This window comes from Lynx canadensis, chromosome C1 (assembly GCF_007474595.2).
Source record: "Lynx canadensis isolate LIC74 chromosome C1, mLynCan4.pri.v2, whole genome shotgun sequence".
NCBI classification, from domain to species: Eukaryota; Metazoa; Chordata; class Mammalia; order Carnivora; family Felidae; genus Lynx; species Lynx canadensis.
In genome coordinates, this window is record NC_044310.1 from 32,643,241 (window position 1) to 32,655,445 (window position 12,205).

At 38.1% G+C, this 12,205-nt stretch overlaps 1 protein-coding gene across 1 annotated transcript in view; it reads right to left on the minus strand.

Annotated features, from left to right (window-relative positions):
- FOXJ3 (forkhead box J3) overlaps positions 1–12,205 on the minus strand; it is a 146,605-nt gene that overhangs the window by 96,628 nt on the left and 37,772 nt on the right. Inside the window, 3 exon segments of the mRNA XM_030324147.1 lie at positions 1,501–1,618; positions 1,621–1,776; positions 1,779–1,816. Coding sequence (XP_030180007.1) covers positions 1,501–1,618; positions 1,621–1,776; positions 1,779–1,816 — 312 coding nt within the window.

Here is a 12,205-nt window from a genome sequence, read left to right on the forward strand (position 1 = left end):
ATGATCTTGTGGTCCGTAAATTCGAGCCCTGCATCGGGCTCTGTGCTGACAGCTTGGAGCCTAGAGCCTGCTTCAAATTCTGTGTCCCCCTCTCTCTGTCCCTTCCCCATTCACACTATCTCTGTTTTTCAAAAATGAATACATGTTAAAAAATTTTTTTAAAAATTAAAAAAAGAAGAATCCCAATTAATATAGAGAAGGATATTTAATGAACGAAAAGAAAAAATCACTAGTAGAAAATAACTAAATATACTATAGTTATGATCTACCAATGAATGTTAAATTAGCAAAAGCCTAAGAAACAGGGGTACTTACTTGTATGCCCTTCTAAGTAGCTCCCCAACACATTTATAACTTACAAAGTGAACATAGTATTTAATGCAGAAACCTGAAAGCACATCACCTTTACCAAAGAACCAAGATAACATTACCTGTTATACGACAGACATACTAACAGCAAGTACCTCGTGATATGACATACAGACAAGGGCCCATCATCGCTGCATTATCCTCCCCAAAATGCATTACCTCAATCTAATCATGCGAAACATCAGACATATCCCTACTATAAACATACCATCAATACCATTCTACCAAACATTTACACAAAATACCCTGACAAGGACGCTTCAAAAGTATCAAGGTCATAAAAGACAAGTCTAAGAACTGTTACAGATTGAGAGAGCATAAGAAGACATGACAACCTAAACATTTAATGCAGGATCCTGGATTAGCATCCTGAATGTGAATCCTCTGTAATCTACAATGCTGATTAGTGGATAGGAAACTGATGTCTGAAGTGATAGCCGTGGAAGTTAATCAAGGTTACTTATTAGTGCTAATAATGTATTGTACTAACATCTTAATTTCTCAAGCTTTTATTCACCTGTACTATGTTTATATAGGTATTAACATAGCGCACAGTGAATGAAGAACACATGGGAACCCTTTCCACTAATTTATGTAACTTCTTCCCATAAATTTAAATTCTTTCAAGATAAAACGTTGAGGTCAACTTTCACTCCTTTGCAGATGACATGCTTACTTCTATATGAAAAACCCCAAAAGATTCTACCAAAAAACTGCTAGAACTGATTCATAAAGATAAAAAGTTAAAGAGAAAAAAAAAAAAAAAAACAAACCCTAGATGATGAAAACACACTAGTTGTAATACTTTTTTTTTTAAACCATAAGCTCACTATCAACTTACCTGAACCATAGGTATTGTTTTCCAGTGAATGCTACATTATCTCTGGTCTACTTTATGCTGTCAGTCTTGTAACATAATAAAACTCTAACAAATTGAATACTCTACCAAAAATAAAGTTATTCACTTAATAAAAAAACATTTAATTTCCCTTTCTGACATCCTAAAAAGACTACTAATCAGAATTTTTTTAATTATATAAGCCTCTACCAAAGCTTATCTTTACTAGAAGCCAATATTGTACTGTTCACAGCATAAAAATAATAATTTAAATAAAATCCTTACCTTCCAACCCACTGCCAGCCTCTCTATAATATGGGAAGTTATCACAAATCCACTGGTAAATCTCACTTAGAGTCATTTTCTTTTTGGGTGCACTATTAATTGCAAATGTAATGAGGCTGGCATACTGTATGGAGGTTTCCCATCTTTGTGCTGTTGGACTTCTTCCTGGTCCAGTGTTGTATTTGGGTCAAGGAGGGCATTCTTCTTGGAAATTCCTGTTCCATGTGCATTTTGTGTAGCATCAGATTTTTGGATGGCTGCTCTCATGGTGAGCTGTGGTAACAGTCCATAGATGTTAGGCTGCTCTCCAGTTCAGATGTCATCCTGAAGGTAAATAGACTTCCTTAGTCATATCAAGGAAAGAACCCCTGCTTCTCAAATATCCAATATTCACAAATCTAGGAGTTCCAAAGTGAGGGAAAGCCTGAGTTAAATCTGGAGGAAAAAGATTGAGTATGTTAATGACCCAAACCAAATATTTAAGGGATCAACATTTCAATCTTTTCTCTTAATTTTTTCCTCTCCAAACACAACCAATTGGTTTTAAAATGTTTAAAATACAGACCAATAATACACACAAAGTGATCCCAATGCCAATGTTTTCTAAAAGACTGTCACTTTAAATAGGGCAACAGGACACAGTATGAAAAGTACCTCTGCAGTCCAGCTCTTGTACTCACCACACCACAGGCCCTTTAAAAACTTAACATTGACATCTGGCATTTCTTTTACACAAATTTTAGGGAAGTCACACAAACAAAAGAATACCCAAAGTAGAGGTCAGAGAAGTAACCGAGAAATAGGCACAGGAATTTCCAAGGAGGAAAGAAGGTAGAATTGAGCAGGTGGGAGGTAGGAAAAGCAAGCAGGATACACAAGAATAGTAAGTAGACAAGCTAGCTGGGGGAGCTGATAGAAAAGAGGAATGCAAATTCAAGGACACTGATGAACAAGAGAAAAGAGAATATGCAGTACCCAGGCAGTTAAAAAAGCAAAACAAAACAAAAACAAAGTCAAGGAAACAAGATTAAGAATACCAAAAGATCTGGAAGTATAGGATAGGAAAGATTAAATCATATAAATGGATAGCAAGAAGCATTAAAAGCTCAGGACAGGCTAATGCAAACATCCAATGATCTGGATTCTATAATGCGTTTCTCTCCAAGGCTAAAAATGCACGCCATTATCATCCAAAAGAAAGAAACAGAAAAAATCTACCAGGTCAACACATATTCTGGAGAAGGGAGAAAGCTGCTCCAAGAATTGAAGATAAAAATATAGAAACAAAGCCTGACACTTCACACTGGAATGCTAACTTTCAACGGAGAATACAAACCTCTCTACCATACCATCAAAGAAACAGGAATAATGACCCTGACAATAGAGAATTAATGAAAGACTTCTAAGTAAATATCAAAATAATGGGGGGGGGGGGGGAGGAGACAAGAAACTTGAAGTAGCCGGGTCAGTCCAAAAGAAACAATTTGTGGTAAATAAAATCCAATAAAGGCCCTTATCCCAAATGGAATATGTGCTTAGGAGTATGAACTTCTGGGAAGGAATACAGAATTGATTAAAGTACTAGCCTCTCAAGTCAGATCGAGTTCAAGTACTGATTCCACTAGTTCTTAGCTGTGGGAAACTGGAAAATGTTAATATCTCTAAACTCCAGCTTTCTCTTTGGTAAAATGAAATAATAGTTCCTACAAGTTAAATATACTTTGAGAATTAAATGTGGTAGCATTTACACAGAAGAAACATCCATCATGTGTTAGTTAATAATATTACTCTAGGATTATCTGGCAAGGCAATGCACTATAAAGTAAACCAGATTAGGCAACAACAATTATAAATCAAAAAACAGCCATGAGGATTCTATCTGCATTGTAGTAGAGTCCTATTACCTTGCTCTTCAGAGATTTTGAACCATCGTTTTACCTTTTTCGTTTCCTCAAATTCCCCCCATCTCTACTCTACGCATTCCTCTGATATCTAAACCTTAAATTCCTCTACACAGCACCTTCAGAGATGTAAAACAAAAACAAAAACCTTACCATCCTGCTCTATACTCTCAGCATTATATGAAATGCTTTTTTCCCAGCATGAAATAGGTTATGGGAACTTACGGAATAAGACAACAAGATAACTCAGACATCACAGATTGTCAATGAGTGGGCAAAGTACCCTAGATCTCAAGTTAAAGACTTGCCCCCATTCACAAAGGTAGTTAACAGTAGAACTGAAACAGAGCCCAGGTCTCCTCATTTCAATCCAGGTAGCTTTCTACCCACCTCATCTGTAAAGTGAGCGTAAACAGTACCTACCTCACCTGATGTAAAGTACTGAGAACAGTGACTGGCAAACCGTAAGTATTCACTAAATGTAGCTCTGGTGGTGGTGGTGATGATGCTAATAGTAGTTGCTGCTGTTATTATTATTCACATTTCATTGATAACACCGGCAATTATATGCCATGCTGTCATCCTATTTGCCTCAATTACGGCTCCACTGAGTATGCTTTATTTGTTCAATATTCCCAAGGAGCCAGTCCCAATATATATTCAAAGTTACTATAATATGTACATTCCAAATGGGAATATAACTGATATTGCAGATACCCCATTCAGAACCATCTTTAATTTCTGCTTCCTTCCCCCAGTGTCACTGAAAGTTTGAGTCTCAGTAATATAAACATGTAATCATGTAGGTACTTAATACATGTTATAACAGTTAACAAGAATTTATAATTACACATGTACAAGACCGTTAGAGCAAAATTTTGTGTACACACACACACACACACACACACGAAGTATGATAAAATTTCTGGAAAACTGTAGTCCAATTAGGAAGGTCAAACATAAGGAAGAATTGAAAAAGAAAGCAAGGCTGAGCTCTGGGTGCAGTTAATAGTACAAAAAAGGGAGAGGACAACATGGGCCACAGCCTTCAGAGGTAGAGAAGAAAGAACTGGGAGAGGACAACATGGGCCACAGCCTTCAGAGGTAGAGAAGAAAGAACTTGGGCTAAGATTTGAAGAAAGTTAAGACCTAAACAAACTAGAAAGAAAATGGTTCCTAGTCATCAAAAACACCATGAGCAAGAATCTTTCCATTGTTGTACTTATCTTCATATGGTTCTGCTAAATCAAACGTGAAGTACACTATAAAATATGTTAAACTAAAAAAAAAATTACAATGTCGTTTATTCTTGAGAGAGAAAGCATGATGGGGGAGGGACAGAGAGAGAAAGGGACAGAAGATCTGAGAGCAGCAAGCCCGATGTGGGGCTCAACTCACAAACTGCAAGATCATGACCAGAGCGAAGTTGGGATGCTCAACCGAGTTACCCAGGTGCCCTCAAATTTAAAACTCTGAAAAGTGCGGCTCTGTTTGCAATTTATTAATTTTAGATTATTCTTAGCAGTAAGGTAAAAACGCTTCCATTGCTGATGCATCATCTGGCTGTGGCCATGGGTCCTCCATTAAACGCTAAAGCACACAAAAACAAATGACAATTAAATTTGGCCAGATCATCAGTACTTTAGAAAGAAACCTTTTAATGGAATGGTGATGACAGAAGTCCACTGTAAAAGAACAGATGGTGACAGAACAAGAGCACGGGAGGCTCTGAGGAATCTGGTTATGGAAGTCTGGTTGAGAAATGTCAGGCCCCTCATTACCTCACCTCATTCCAAGAGCTTCCTAGCTGGCCTCCTAGACTCTAATTTCTTTACCACCCTTCCCTTCTGCTAATCACCTCCAGAGTCCAAGCATACCCTCTAAGAGAAATCTCTGAGCACTGTTTTCCTGTCATCATGCCCAAGACTCAGTGGTTTCCTTTCTATTAAACTACAGGTACTTTAGTTTTATTAATTCTTTTCTAAATTCCTGGAGCAACCTATAACCTCAAGTTGTATTTACCATGCTGTTTCATATGTTTAACTGCATCATATGCTTAAGCTTTCTACCTCACTCTCTCTTCCTTCCACCTCCACATTGAGGACAGTAACCACACAACTAATACTTCAGATGCTACTTAACACCATGCCAGGTAATGTTATCTGAAAAACACAGTACTTGGATAAAGAACACTCGTTTCTGGAATGTCTTTTCCTTCTAATACTGCCTAGCTGGCTTCTACTTTTTCCTTCAAGACTCAGCCCAAACACCGCCCTCTCCAGAAAGCCTAGTTCAATCCATTCTTCTTATCTTCCATTTCCTAAATTAAACTAGATCCTGCTCCCATAGAATACAAATATCTCTATCCCAGGATTTATACAAGATTATAATGATCTTTATCCACCTCTCCAGAGACCATGAGGTCCTTGGAAGAAGAAACTTTTCTTTTCTCTGTCCAAAGCCTGGGAACATAACGGATAAAGGGTCAATAAAAGATGGTTAAATGACTGAAATAGTGACTATCCAATGAAGGTGTGGGTGTGGTTCTTCCCAAACAAGTGAGACCATACACTTTTACAAGCTAAAAGGAAGAGATTGGGGGGGGGGGGAGGGGAAGACACAATAGCACAAGGTAAGGATATCACAAGATTGAAGTCCTTTATGAACTGGAAAAAAAAAAAGTAGGACTCAGACTGACAAGTAGCACTACACAGGAACAGAGACAGTTTTAGAAGAGCAGGGAAAAATGGGAGATGGAAGCAAAGACAAAAAGATAGTGTTACTTATAGGAGAAAGCAGGGCATGAAAACTCATGTCTGAAATTTTTCAATCTATGATATTACTTAAAAAAAGTTCCATAAGAAATCTTTTCTGCATAAAATGAAAATGTAAAACAGCATCAAAATACAACAACTCAGGGTTGCCTGGGTGGCTCAGTCGGTTAAGCATTGGACTTCAGCTCATGATCTTGCAGTTCTGGAGTTGGAGTCCCGCATAGGACTCTGTGCTGACAGCTCAGATCCTGGAGCCTGCTCCACATTGTGTCTCCCTCTCTCTCTCTGCCCCCCCCGCTTGCACTGTCTTTCTCTCTCAAAAATAATAAAGATTTAAAAAATAGTTTTTTAAAGATATGACAACTCAACATTGTCATGAAATGGGGGCAGGGGAGAGGGTTCTAATCCCACTTTATGAAACACTGCCACTGATACGATACCAAATAAGCTTGCTAGCTACTTTAGCACATTGCTTGGCCTCCCTCTGCAACTTCCCTAACTCCCAAGAAGTAACCAAGGATTACTCAGGTAAGTTTTCAAGTTTTCAACAGTATCAAAAAGGGGGGAAGTGGGTAGAGATATTGCTGGCTTCCTAAATAAAGGTAAGAAGAAAACACCAAGGAAAAAAAAATAAGAACAATGAGGATAATGATGTCGTGATCTAGATATTCCTGAATCCTTGCACTCTTCCTAGCATTTGGCATTTCATCTTAAAAGACTTAAGAAAAATTGTAACAAAGATTTACTCATAAGAAAAACTGAGCAAGTGAAAACTCAAAAGAAATCCTTGTAATAAACACAGGAGTACTTCTAGTCACATGCATTTCAAGGTATGTATATGTATATGTATATGTTTATGTATATGTATATATTTTTTAAATATATAACTCTTGTTACAGCATCTTAGCACCTAAGAACTGGAAGCAAGGTCTATGGCAGAAAACTACTAACCGCCACCCAACATCTGTTTTTACCTTCTTCCTTAGGAATATAACCTTTCATTCTGGATGGCATTGTACCTCTTACCGTTCCTCCTCTCTGAAATTGTGGACACAGTAGCTATTGCTCCAGAAGTCAGCTTGGATACAAGGTGATCTTGAAAATGGAAGCCACCACCTGAGATATGAGAGCAGAGAGAAGAAATCTGGGTCCTTGATTTTTGTGAAGCAATTGTGAAGCTGCCATCTGAGCCCTGAACTGCCTACCTTCCAGACTTCGGTGGTGAAATCTACTACAAAAAGATATCTATCAGCAGATGAATTCAATTATTAACAAACATGAAATTTGGGACATGAAGTGGGGTGATACAAATAACTAGAACCTAAAATAAGATACTCTTAAGCAGGAGTTGATGAGGCAAACAATAACTCTGATATTGCAGGCGGAAAGCTAGTGGCCTTATAAGAATGAAAAGGATTGGTCAAATTTGGTCATCTACAGAGGTTAGAAAGCAAACCATATACCAAATGAAGCTAGAGCAAGGAGAGAAATACAGGAAAATTTTAGAATGCTGGCATGTGTTGGCTCCCTCCGGTCACTTAGAACAAAGTTGTAAGAGAAATAAAATAAACTTCGATTAGAGTTGGCAAGCAGAGATGGAGAAATGCAGATTTGCTAAGGGGAGGTAACTCCCTATGGCCTGCAATTTAAACTAACAACTCCCATAATTTAAGCTTTGCATAGCTGAAAAAACACCAACTGTTTCTGAAGAAGCAAGTGAAGTAATTGGAATGGTAGCTGCAAAACTGCAGCCTTGGCAAAAGAGAAGACTGGTGCCTTGCCACACAAAAGCAATGATGTAAGGGTGTTGTCTTTCCACCCACGATCTCCACCACTGTTTCAAATGGCCTCATCAGAACCATCATTTCTTCAGAACCCAGAAGAGGTCAATGAACCTGAACGGGGGAAAAAATACTCTCATTTCCACTAACTTGTGACTGAAATTTAGCATCCCCTTAATTACGAAGTCAGACAACAAATCATAGTAGCATTAACAGTACTTGTGACTTCTGCCACCAATAAAAAATAACAAATATATTCCTATCACATGCAAATATTGCAGAATCTCAACTATTAAGTCAACTACTTTAAAATTACGCTACTGTATGACTTGCCACTAGATCTTTTATTTCAAGTGTTAAAAGCACAGATATTATGACGTTTTCAAGTTAATATTTTGCCAACCATATTTCACAGAAATCAGTTTCCTGTATAATCCTAAGTATTTTACTTTGTGAATTTTGAGACATTATTCTGAAACAGATCCACAGGTTTCACCAGACTGTTAAAGGGGTTCCATAGCACCCAAAACAAGATTGGAAATTCCTGGGGTAAATGGAGCACAAAGGGCACAGTCTTCACACTGAAAAACTGTCTTGGCAGATACTTTAGATCAAAACGGCAAAAAGTCTACAAAGTATTTTAAAATAACTGTATGGAGGGTAGGGGGAGAGAAAGAGACTAGAACACAAAAGCTCTATGTTTCCAAAATAATACCCAAGCCCATCAATAAGAAGTGAGCTATAAAAGCTGCACATTTACCAGAAAGGGCATCTTCAATAATTCCATCTCAGATGTGGCCATGGAAGATAATGGACAAGGTAGGATCTTCATAGGGCACAGGGGACAATGGAGGCCTATCAAAGAGCAAAATCAACAAATTTATTACACTGTCAGGGAGTCACTGTCATTCTTACCCAGTAAGATTTTATAATGCATTAATGACTGTTGAGTGTTACCTGTTATCCTCTTTTCTGAATAAGTTTTATTGCTGTTATCCTTACTCCTTCTCCCAACTAGGGTATTAGGTAGAATACAGACAACTCATCTTGGTTTATAGATCTTTGAACCACAAGAAGCCACACAGGATCTAATGAAAGAGACTGCAGCTATAGAGCTTGGATCTTGAGCTAATTATAGTAACTGGATGAAACCTGGGTTGTCTCCCTTGAGAAAAGAGCAAGTAAGTTCAAGATACAGGAGGGAAGAGTACATATAATATTTATGTACTCACAGGGGCAGATTTGTAGTGGAAACCTAAAAAGAAATAAATAATCTAATATAAATTGACTTTACATTCTATAAACCATATGACATGAAATTAATTTTTTTAAGTTTATTTATTTATTTTGAGAGGAGAGCAAGCACAAGAGAGTCGGGGGGCAGAGGGGGCACTGGGGGAGAGAGAATCTCAGCAGGCTCCATATGCCAGCACAGCAAACCATGAGATCATGACCTGAGCCGAAATTAGAGTCAGATGCTTAACCGACTGAGCCACCCAGACTCCCTGACATAAAATTAAATTTTAACTTACAATGAAATAATAATTCATTTCCAAGCAAAAGTAGCTGGTGTTACTTAGTTTTCATATACCAGCAAAATCAAAGTTTCTACTCTTAGTTCAATTTCAGCAAAGTGGAAAAGATAAGACTTAGTGATTAAGAACACAGGTTCTTGAGCAAGTCTGCTTGGATTAGATTCCAAAACTCTCCCACTTTCAGCTATGTGACCTTACACAAGTAAATTAACCTCTTTATGCCTCAGTTTCTTCATCTGTAAGATGAGGATAAAAATAGTACCAAACCCAAAGGATGCTGTGAGGATTTAAATGAGTTAACACACACAAAGCACGAAGAATAGTTCAAAGAGGGGCACGTGGGTGGCTCAGAGCCTCACGGTGGGCTCTGTGCTAACTGTTGCGGAGCCTGCCTGGGATTCTCTCTCTCCCTCTCTCTCTCTCTGCCCCTCTCCTGCTCTCATTTTCTATCAAACTACTATAAACTTAAAAATATAGTTTCTGGGGCGCCTGGGTGGCGCAGTCGTGTGAGCGTCGACTTCAGCCAGGTCACGATCTCGCGGTCGTGAGTTCGAAGCCCCGCGTCGGGCTCTGTGCTGATGGCTCAGAGCCTGGAGCCTGTTTCCGATTCTGTGTCCCTCCTCTCTCTCTGCCCCTCCCCGTCATAGCTCTGTCTCTTCTCTGTTCCCAAAATAAAATAAACATTGAAAAAAAAAATTTAAAAAAAAAACTAATAGTTTCTAACTTAAGCAATAAGCACTGCTAAATGTCCACACTCGCTTTTTATGATCAAATTCATACTCTTCAGGATTTTCTAAATTTTATTTTTTTTTTTAGATTTTATTTTTTTTTTTTATTTTTTTTTTTTAGATTTTATTTTATTTATCTCTACACACCCATGGGACTCAAAATCAAAGACCCCAAGATCAAGAGTCACACTAACTAAGGTAGCCAGGTGCTCCAGTATTTTCTAAATTTTAAATGGTTATCACTCTTACTCAGTGGTTTTAGACTACATGCCCCTAAATGACAACAACAATCATTAGCACCCTCAATGGAAATGAGCCCCTCATTCAATACACTAAAGTGACCCAGAAAGGATTACATTTAAAATTTTTGTTTGTAGACTGTATAATGAGAATTGAGAACATACTTTCCCCATAAAATAGGTGATAAGATGACTCGTGCAGCAGCCCACAAATCCTACTTATTCCATAAAGGAATTCTAGGTCGACAGTTCTTAGAGTATACAAAGCCCCAGTTGGACGGACATCTTGCAGCAGAGAGAAAAGGAGTTACCCAGGGAAAAAAAAAGATTTACCATTTTCCTGGTGCAGGACCAGCTTGTTCCTGACAAAATTTCAATATGGTTTATATATGGCATACTTCTAACTACCTTCTATACCTTGGATCTCCCATCTCATATGTCCCTAAGTCTCTAATACTGGCCCCCAAGGTTGGTGTTAATAACTCCAAAATTAATTACTTGTTCTTCTTTCTAGTAAAAACTCCCATCTTTTCAAAAACAGTGATCTCTGCTCCTTTAGGAGAAAAATGGACAGCATCAAACTAATCTCCACTAAGGTATGAATAACTGAAGCTTAACTTTCTAAGTTTATGGCCTTTTAAAAGATAAACTGAAAAAATCCTCAGTGGTTTCAAGTGTAAATACAGGTGAAGGAATCATAATTGAGGAGGGAATCCAATACACAGTGAACTATCCAAATCTTGACTTTCTCAACTTCTCTTTCCCCTAAAATTCCAAGAATATTCACTAACGCAAAATTCTGGGGATTTAGTAGTGAGACAACCCACCATTTGTAAAAACTAATGTGATTTCAGAGTATTTATCATAAAATCAGAGATGAAAAAGAACTTCATTGGGTCATTTTTTTTTTAAGTCCTGGTATTACCCATCTTGGAGACCAACAATATTAAGATCTCCCAGGGAAGAAAAGTTCACAATTTACTCAATTATATACCTGTCTTAAGGTATTAACTCATGGTGTTTGGGGGGGGGGGGGTGGAGGGGAGGTGGTTCGTTTGGGGTTTGTTTTTGTTTTGTTTTTAAGTTTAAACTGGCTAAGGGCACCTATGGCTCAGGTGGTAGAGCATGCAACTCTTCAACCTTGGGGTCATGAGTTCAAGCCCCATGTTGGCACAGAAATTACTTAAAAATAAATAACAGGGGCGCCTGGGTAGCTCAGTCAGTTGACTTGTCCAACTTCAGCTAGGTCATGATCTCACCGTTCATGAGTTTGAGCCTGCTCAGGCTCAGAGCCCACTTCGGATCCTCTGTCCCCCCACCCCCCTCCACCCCTTCCCCTTTGTGTGTGTGCTCTCTCTCTCACACACACAAATAAATAAAACATTTAAATTAACACTAAATAAAAATAAATATTTAAAAAATTAAAAGTTTTGGGGTGCCTGGGTGGCTCACTCAGCTGAGCATCCAACTCCTGATTTTGACTCAGGTCATGATCCTAGGCTCATGGGATCAAGCCCTGCATCAGGCTCTGTACTGAGCATGGAGCCTGCTTGGGATTCTCTCTCTCCCACACTGCCTCCCTTGCTCATGTTCTTTCAAATTAAAAAATATATATAAAAAGAAAATGAAAAAAAAATTAAAGTTTTAACAGGTTAATCTGTATCTCCCTTGCTACACAGAAGAAAATTTCTTTAAATTCTCTCTTGGAAAATTAGAACTGGTCAGAATTCTATTTATGATGATGCTTCACATATT